Consider the following 9,696-nt stretch of genomic DNA (forward strand, 5'->3'; position numbering starts at 1 on the left):
TGTCTGGAACAGCAGGATAAAAGGAGCTGAAGAGTAGAGCAACAGCAGTAAGAGAACACAATGAAGGAAAGACAGTGAAGAGAACAGTGCAGCATTTTTGCAGGTTAGAGCAAGTTCTGAAAACTTGGGAGGAGGAGTAGAGAATGGCGGTTCCAATTTTTACTCTGATGATTCGTAAAAGCAGTTCAAAAGGCTTATTGTATTCTGCATGGAATACAGGGCAATGTGGAAGAGGAGAGATACTTGGAAAGGGCCAGATCATTTAACTACCCCTTTTCTGGTAGTGAATCTTTCCTAACATTAATAGGCAAGGCTGGCAGAAAAGTGGCACATATATAAACCACTCTGCTTTGGAAGAAAGGCTGGCTTCTGAGGATCATCCCTGCAAGAGAGAACTCTGCTCTTGGATGCCAGAAGCCACAGCAACACACCAATCCAGATTCTTACTGCCCAACAGCCACTTGTCTGTCACTTGCTGGGGTCCCGACTAAGCTCTCCTCCTCAAGAACCATCTGCAGCCTAGACAAAACCTTGGAGCAGAAACTCTGGTCAAGAGGGAAATAAAGCTCAACCACAAACCTGGGTTCAGACAGCACACTAAAACCTTGGCTAAACTGCCATGTTGCACTAAGCTAAAATGGACCGAGGAGGCAAACAGCTCCACTCTCCTCCTCTGAAACCAGCATGCTCACAATGGTTTGACTTAGTCTTACATATAAACACAGCCTGTGATAAGCTAACAGAACATTTTCTTAACAGCCTAAAACAGCATTCACTAACCTTATGCTCTCTAGATTCTTTTGGACCACACTGGGGTTGATTGGAGAGGTCGTCCAAAACATCTGGAGGACACCTGGAAGGCAAATGGTCTAGAAAAATGCATTAATCAGCATAGAATCGTAAACTTGGAAGGGACCCAAGGGTCATCTAGTCCAACCCTCTGCAAATGCAAGTGTCTCAGCTAAAGCATCAATGATGAATGTACTTTTGATGCAGACATAATCACCCTGGGATTTTTATTTTAAAAAATTATCCGCAAAGCACAAGTCTATTCTCTATGACAGAAGTCTTTTGGAAACTACAAAGACTTAGAAATTGGAGTGCGGTTGTGGCAGAACTTGTCAGTCATCCACTCGATACTTTTGTCCTCTGATGCGCCGGTTTCCTTCTTCTATCCAAAGGGCTAAGTTCTCCTGAAAAGGCCTCTTCGCTGTGTACCAAGTAGCAGATACATGCAAATTTGCATCATTTATTCCCTTCACAGAACTGGGGGGGGGGTTTTCTGAGCCAAGGTTGGAATTTTCAGCTCAGAAGACCCCCCTCCCCTGCAACAAACCAGCATGGATTCCTAACTGCAAATCTTTAAATCAAAGTTTTAGCTACTCAACATTGCAAGAGCTCTCCCCCCTCAAACACCTCTGAACCTCTGACTAGGAAGCACAACTGTCAGCAGCTACCAACGGCCAGAACATCCTTCTTGCTTCACTTGTGGAAACTGCTTACTGACATTGAATGGCATTCTTTGTCACTTGAAAACAATGTGCAGATTGGAAACCTGCTGATAGGCAATTGTTAAAATTGCATGTTAACAAATGTTCCAAGATGAGCCATTACGTAAGGGTTTGCTCAAATCCAAATTAGATCGTAGGACTAAGCAACAGATCTGTTCACTAGGTTCTGAAAGGGCTGTTACCCTGCTTCACATGACACGAGGGTTGTGTCAAACGTAGGGTTTCTTTTGTCCGAATGCATTTTGGGGATTCTGCCCCAAATTACCAAGCCACAGGTGAAAATTCAGTTCTGTAGAGCCATTAATTCCCAAGGAGAAGGCAGGCACCTGAATCACTAGGACTATAAAAAGGCACTAAAAGGGGACCAATTTGTGGGGCAGTCCAGGAGCTCAGGAGTAAATAGCATTCATTGTCCAATGAAACCTAACCCATCACAAGTAACATGGCTGATGCCGGGGAGCAAGGTTGTCTCAGGAAGAGCAGAAGACCCAAAGTCCTGATCAGGCTTGGACCAGAATTTGATAAAAGGCACCAGGACAAAACAACCACTTATCTCTATCGCCCACGTCTGGTGAAGGTCTGGTGAATGCAAGGCAGGCTGAGCTAACTGCAACAGAGTCCTTCCTACATTGTGCAGACCAGCCATGAAAATCAGAGCTGCGCCGAGCTCTGCACGGCCTTCCCAGCTCCTGATGCCCGAGTCCTGGGTCCGAGAGGCACATGTCCGAGATCACCCTTCCCCCAGCGAGGCTCCGGCTTCTCTCGTATCAGTGCACTTGCTCCTGCTGGCTGTGAGGCAAGAGAGGTGGGACTTCCAGGGAGGAGGCTGGTGGAAGCTTCCCAGGCAGGGCTGCTGTCTCCTCTTCCACAGACTGGCTCCCATAGGCGCTATCTTCCTTCAGCTCTGAGAGAGGCAGACAGAGATAGCCGTCAGCAAGTTATCCGGTGCAGTTTTCCTGTCTCTGCAACCCCAGCCCTAACGTTCCGTATCTGTACCTGTACTCTGTAGCTTGACAAACGTCTCTGGTCTCTGCAGTAGCTTCACTCCCTCCGTCAGTCCCATGGAGTCAAGCGCTTCCAGCAGACCCTTGAGGCTGCCGCCGGCAAGCTGGGGGGGGAAGAGAGAGAAACATAGAGGGTTCAGAGGGGACCTGCTAGGAATCGGTGACAGAGGAGAGGGGGAGGGCAAGGGACAGAGGAGGATCTACTAACCTCATAGCTCAGGAGAAGTCTTCTGCTGGGAGACTCTGCCCCTCTGTAGGTCTCCACCAGGCTGCAGAGGCCCAGCCTCTTGGCTAGCTCTGCCCAGTCTGCCCCTTGGCAGTCATGGTTCAGAAGCTGCTCTAGATTTTGGAGGGTGTCGCTATTCAGAGACAGGACGCTTCCTGGAGAAATCAGAGACAGAGGATGACAGGCGATCGCTTCTCCGCACAAAGGTGCCAGTCTCTGCCCCAAAAGCCACTGCCTCCTCCCCGCACCCGACCAGGAAAGCAGCACCTATGGCCCCCGCTAAAGAAGAATGGATAAGTAAAGTAATGAAATAGGTTGAATCAGCAAAGCTAACAGCTAAAATAAGAGAACTTGGTGACAATTGTTTTTCTTGAAGAATGAAAGCCCTTTTCAGATTATTTGAAGAGAGACTACAACAGGACGAATCCGCGAGCGGGTTTTGAACTGTGAGCGACAGAACAATTAAAGATTATTGTGCTATGACTATGTTAAATAAGAGGGGAGGACAGGGTTCAGCAAGGGGGGGGGGTAAGAAAAACATCACGGAAAATGGGATGGGAAGTCAGTAACATAAAAGATGTTTAATATGTATTGGGATTTTATGTGTATGGATGGCCAAAACCCCCAAGTCCAAATCTGAAATGATGCACAGGGGTTATTTCTCAGTGGGACCCCAAGCAGAACAGAAGCATTCACTCACCTTGCCTGGAAGCTGGAGTCTCGGCAGACTGCTCCCTTTCTGGGTTCTGCAGCAAGGCTTGCTGCAATATCTCCCACACCTGGAAGGAAAGAAGCCTTGGTTACCTCTAACTGTCCCCTAAGCACGTTATATCAGGAGAGATAAAAAAGAGTTTCTTCTACTGAGTGCATGGGGATGGGGCCCGTTCCATCACAAAACATGGGGTGCAAAGGGGTACACAGAGAGCTACAAATAGCTATGATCAGAGGTGGGCGATGATCCAAACTGCCTTAGTTGCAGGACGCTCTATAGTCCAGAGGTGGACAATGTAGCTCACAACACCTGGGAGGGCAACACAACAAGCCTCAGCCAACAGCCAGGAATGATGGGAGCTGTGGTCCAGAAGAGGCTGGTCCAGAACAGGGTTTCCCAAACCTGGGTCCCCAGCTGCTGTTGGACTACAACTCCCATCATCCCTGGCCACTGGTACTGCTAGATGGGGATGATGCGAGTTGTAGTCCAACAACAGCTGGAAGAAGAGCAGGAGTTTGGATTTGATATCCCGCTTTATCACTACTCTAAGGAGTCTCAAAGCAGCTAACAATCTCCTTTCCCTTCCTCCCCCACAACAAACACTCTGTGAGGTGAGTGGGGCTGAGAGACTTCAGAGAAGTGTGACTGGCCCAAGATCACCCAGCAGCTGCATGTGGAGGAGCGGAGACGCGAACCCGGTTCCCCAGATTACGAGACTACCGCTCTTAACCACTACACCACCTTGGCTCTCAGCTGGAGACCCAAGTTTGGGAAAGTCTGGCCTAGAACATTGCATACGTTACAACTAGGAATGGCTCTACTGCAGCAAGGGTCCAATCTGAACCCCCCAAAAACTTTACATACCTTCTGGCTCGAAGTCAAGTCCAATGGCGTGTGCCCCCGCCCCTGCTTCTCAGGCCATTTGCTCTTCAGCTCAGGCACGCTGTCTGCACCCAGCTCCACCAGGGCCTCTCCCAGCTCCATGACCCATTCCTCCTCCTCTTCCTGTTCCAACTCCACGTCGCTGCCTGGGTTAGATGAGGGGGCCGAGATGGGCTCGTCGTTCTCACACAGGACATCTGCCCCTGGGGAGTTCAACAGGGAGTTCAGTTGGCATAATGCTTCAAATAGCACACGGTATATCAGGGGGTTTATCGGGCAGCTCCCTTTGTGACTGATCTGCACCTTGTTCTGGAATTTTAGGGCCAGATTCAACAAACCCTTTCTGCTACTGGAAGCCAGTGCAAGGACTCCCCACCAGTGCAACAGGCTTTCCCCCATCTCTTTCCCCAAATCCACTGGAGGCACAGGAACGCCCCCAAAACAGCACATGGGTAGGAGATGAGAGATTGTCCCATTAGCCCAAGCCTTTCTGCTTGTCAGTGCTGAATTCCAATCTTTCCCTGGACCAGTTTGTTGCCCACCCTCTCCTTCCCCCCAACTTTTAAAAGTCTGGGACATTTATTCAATGTCATCTTCCGTTTGAAATCAACTACATAGCTTATTCTCCCCCACCCCAGTCCAACTAATGCAACATTTGTTGTCTAGACTGCACCCAAAAATAAGTGGACATGACAAAGAGAGAGAGACCTTATAACTGAGCAACTGAGCACAGAGTCCTCTCCTGAGGAATGGAATGGGTCCCAAGATCCCCACCTCCCATCCCAGTAAGAACTGCTCCCTCTTGAGTAAAGTTCTGGGTGCAGATGATCCAGGTCATCTGGGTGGATGGACCATCAAGTGTTTGCTGTTTTGGGAAGCATTTAATACAAGTGATATGCAAAGCAAGAGGAGGGTTATTTGCTGTTAAGTAACTATAGGGTCTAAACCACAAAACCTAGGGCTTGCCGATCAGAAGGTCGGCGGTTCAAATCCCCGCGACGGGGTGAGCTCCCGTTGCTCGGTCCCTGCTCCTGCCAACCTAGCAGTTCAAAAGCACGTCAAGTGCAAGTAGGTAAATAGGTACGGCTCCGGTGGGAAGGTAAATGGCATTTCCGTGCGCTGCTCTGGTTCGCCAGAAGCGGCTTAGTCATGCTGGCCACATGACCCGGAAGCTGTCTGTGGACAAATGCCGCCTCCCTCGGCCTATAGAGCAAGATGAGCGCCGCAACCCCAGAGTCGTCCACGACTGGACCCAATGTTCAGGGGTACCTTTACCTTTAACTATGAGTGGAAACAAGTGTCTGGCGTCAAGTGGAAATAAATACCTAGTAGGAAAGTCAGATGACTTTCAGTCAATGCAGAGTTCCAGCTCTTCTTAAACCAGAAGGGTGGGAATAGAAAGTGGGCAGCCCACCAGCTCCTAGAGGAATCCTTGAGCCCTACTGAGTCCCAGGGACACTGGAGAGAAGATTTACCTGCTTTGATCAGCATCCTGGTAAGTATGGGGGAGCCCATGCCTGCTGCCAGGTGAAGAGGCGTATTGCCAGCTGACGTCTGGGCATTCACATCAGCTCCCAGCTGGACAGAGAAAGGGCACGGAATTAAAGGCTGGCAAGCACTCTCAGAAAAGAGTCAGCCCTTCCCCACATATGTGAAGGAGGATGGGAAAGCCCTTACTGCACACAGCCAAACCCCGCATACCTTCTTCAACAGGTACGTCGCCAGGTTAAGGTTCTCCATCTCCACAGCAAGATGCAAAGGGCTCCGGCCGCTCTGCCGCTCGGCTGCGTTCACATCCGCTCCCTTCTCGACAAGCAGCTCGATACAGGCCGGGTTCTTGCACTTCACGGCGAGGTGCACAGGGAAAAGGCCTAACAAAGGAGCAAAGGTTGGTGGGAATGAAGCACCAAAAAGCTGCCTTTGAGGACGGCTGGAGAAACCCCTCTAGGGACAGCACTAGGGCTGTGCAAGAAAATCGCTTTATCATTTGAATTTGAATACAGGTATTGAAATAAGTGTCTCAACTAGGCAATATACACCCGTGAACAAAAGGTGGAGACTTCCCAGGGGGTAGCTCAATATTTTGCAGATAATTTGCAGGCACTGATGTCTCCAGCTTTGTTAAGCTCTCTCCTTCCTCCCCTCACACAAACCAGCAAACTCTTTCAGCTTCCAGTTATCTTTCCACTTAGAGCTCAGCTAATTATGCAGAGCCTGCTAACAATTCAGGAGCAACCCCAAGAGGCAAAGTAAACAAAGAACTTGAAAGCACTTCTTTCCTCCCTCACCAGTGAAAAAAAGAGGAGGAAGAGTATTTTCAGGGGGTGATTATGTTGTTGCTTCCCCCTAAATAGCTTCCCTCCGTATTAAAAAGGGTGTTTTTTAATTTAAATGAGACTATCTTTTTGCTTAAGGGACGCGGGTGGCACTGTGGGTTAAACCACAGAGCCTAGGACTTGCCGATCAGAAGGTCGGCGGTTCGAATCCCCACGACGGGGTGAGCTCCCGTTGCTCGGTCCCTGCTCCTGCCCACCTAGCAGTTCGAAAGCACATCAAAGTGCAAGTAGATAAATAGGTACCACTCCGGCGGGAAGGTAAATGGCGTTTCCGTGCACTGCTCTGGTTTGCCAGAAGCGGCTTAGTCGTGCTGGCCACATGACCCGAATGCTGTACGCTGGCTCCCTCGGCCAGTAAAGCGAGATGAGCGCCGCAACCCCAGAGTCGGCCACGACTGGACCTAATAGTCAGGGGTCTCTTTACCTTTATGTTTTTGCTTGCATGCTTGCTTGCCCTCCCTCCCTTTGATAAAAAAAGAGAGAAATTGGTGGGATGGGGGAAGTCCTTCTGTGTCAGGGGGAAATGGGGGCGGGGAGAAGATTTCGCTGGCTGCCTTATGTTGAAATGGGACGTTGGGGACTATGTAAGAATGACGGGGAGGCTATTTTTCAGTAAACAGTGAAAGCAAATGTGTGTCTACTCACAAACAAGCCCTACTGAATTCAATGGGGCTTACTCCCAGGAAAGTAGAAGAAGAAAGTTTAGTTGAATTTAATGCATGCACAGATTCCACTTAGACCTCTGGGTGGGGAAGCAGATGCAACCTGACTAGTAAATCACTTGAAAATATATTAAATGTAATATGTGGAAGTTTATTTAATATTTTTATTTGATCTACTACTTTACATTTTAAGGCCCTCCACTGCCACAGGGAGCCTCATCACAGCCCTCCACCACTGTGGGGAGGTACGGCAGGACTCTCTGACCCCACGGGGAGGCCCAGCAAGGCTCTCCGCCACCGCAGATATATACCATATTTTTTGCTCTATAAGACTCACTTTTTCCCTCCCTAAAATGTAAGGGGAAATGTGTCTGGGATTCAGAATATTTTTTTTTTCTTGTTTTCCTCCTCCAAAAACTAGGTGCGTCTTATGGTCTGGTTCATCTTCTAGAGCGAAAAATACGGTATATCAAAATATCATGATATTTAGCTGGTGATATATTGTGATGTTGAAAACCAGATATCGCCCATCCCTAGACAGGACACCTCCTGCAGATTAGGCACTGCCCTCCCCTCTTGTTTCAAGACATTCACTCTGAAACCAGCTAGCCAGCTCTCACCTGCCTGAGCCTCCAAAACTATCCCATCGCTTACCATAATAATTAGGTGTTTCCAGGAGCTGGAGGGTGTGGGAGCCGAGGTGACAGAGGAGGGTCTTCAGCATCTCCTCGTCCCCCAGCTGCAACGCCAAATGCACTACTGAGTTGCCATAGCGATCTAGCAGAGTGGGGTCCGCACCAGCCTGCAGCAAGAACCCAGCTACCCTGGGCTGGAGGGTGATCACAGCCAGGTGCAAAGGTGTCTGCAGAGAAAATGGGGAGACGGGTCTAATTCTAGCAAAAGAACAGGGCAAGGAATCAAGGTGTTTGTCCTAAGTGCAGAGGCCAGAGAAATTTCCTTCGCCGCTTCTCATCTAAGCAACGTTCTGGGGTGGCCACTTTCTCTCCACTCCCACCTGAGTAACATTGGAGAAGGAGACGCTTCCTCGTACAAGACTCAATCATCTACCTGCGCAAGCAATGATCAGACAGGCATACTCTATGTGGATTCACAACTGGTTCAAGGAAACTAGAACCACTCCTCGCTGCTGCCCTCAAACAAAGCAGGGGAGGCCGACACAGTGCCTCCACCCAGATGTTCTTGGACTTCAACTCCTGCCAGCATGGCGGCCCATGGAGAGGAATGGAAATAATTGCAGCCCAACAAGAGCTGGAGGTGCCATATTGGCCAGCGCCAAAGTGAACAGGAAGTTCACAAGGAAGAATCCCAGGAGACAAGGGAAAAGTTGGGACCAGCTCATTTTCTTAACGCGTTATGGGGTTACGCTCCAACGCCATGGGGTCTGCTTCCAGCAGCTCTTTTATACAGTGGTACCTCGGTTGTTGAACGCTTCAGAAATAGAACGCTTCGGCTTTCGAATGCCGACACCCCAGAAGTGAATGATTCTGTTTTCGAACACGCCTCGGAAGTTGAGTGACTTCCGAGGCATGTTTCTCCATTTTTTCAATGGATTTTGCGGACCAGCCATTGTGACTCGGTTGTCGAACGTTTCGGAAGTCAAATGGTCTTCCGGAACGGATTACATTTGACAACCGAGGTACCACACTGTGTGTGTGTGTATTTCTGCACATTTCACATAAAATTCCAATACATAATTATTTTTTCTTTAGTTTTGTCAACTTCCCATCCCATTTTCTGTGTTCTTTTTTAAAAAAAATCTGTCCCATTGCTGCACTCTTCACTCTTCTATATCATGACCATAAAACAAAAATCTCTCATTTTTTCTGTTGTCGTAGTTCAAATCCTGCTCCCATCTTCATCACATTATAACGTTTCTTTAAATGGTGCAAAAAAGGGCTTCCAATTCTTCTATAAAACGGTCATCATTAGGTTCTCTTGTTTTAGCTGCTAGTTTTGGTGATTCGGCATCGTCCAGCAGCAGCTCCTTCTTAAGACAAAGCCAAGGAGGACTCTGTGTGAGGGATCACAGCTCACCAAGAGCAAAGGCATGGCAGGATCAGAACTTGGAAGGATGGGTGGATTTAGTGAAGAGGAGGTGTGGAGGAGTTTGGATTTGATATCCCGCTTTATCACTATCCTAAGGAGTCTCAAAGCGGCTCACAATCTCCTTTCCCTTCCTCCCCCACAACAAACACTCTGTGAGGTGAGTGGGGCTGAGAGACTTCAGAGAAGCGTGACTAGCCCAAGGTCACCCAGCAGCTGCATGTGGAGGAGCAGGGAATCGAATCTGGTTCACCAGACTACAAGTCCACCGCTCTTAACCACTTACACCATACTGGCTC

The 9,696-nt window shown here is 48.9% G+C and overlaps 1 protein-coding gene across 1 annotated transcript in view; it reads right to left on the reverse strand.

The window, feature by feature from the left end:
• Positions 1-999: 999 nt before the first annotated feature.
• NFKB2 (nuclear factor kappa B subunit 2) overlaps positions 1,000-9,696 on the reverse strand; it is an 80,960-nt gene continuing 72,263 nt past the window's right edge. Inside the window, exons 18-25 of the mRNA XM_083738309.1 lie at positions 7,988-8,192; positions 6,037-6,206; positions 5,811-5,913; positions 4,318-4,538; positions 3,442-3,520; positions 2,724-2,896; positions 2,508-2,619; positions 1,000-2,415 (exon numbers count right to left, since the gene is read on the reverse strand). Coding sequence (XP_083594435.1) covers positions 2,279-2,415; positions 2,508-2,619; positions 2,724-2,896; positions 3,442-3,520; positions 4,318-4,538; positions 5,811-5,913; positions 6,037-6,206; positions 7,988-8,192 — 1,200 coding nt within the window. The 3' untranslated portion in view covers positions 1,000-2,278. The remainder of the gene's footprint in view (positions 2,416-2,507; positions 2,620-2,723; positions 2,897-3,441; positions 3,521-4,317; positions 4,539-5,810; positions 5,914-6,036; positions 6,207-7,987; positions 8,193-9,696) is intronic.

This window comes from Podarcis gaigeae (assembly GCF_964106915.1).
Source record: "Podarcis gaigeae genome assembly, chromosome: 5".
Classification (NCBI taxonomy): domain Eukaryota; kingdom Metazoa; phylum Chordata; class Lepidosauria; order Squamata; family Lacertidae; genus Podarcis; species Podarcis gaigeae.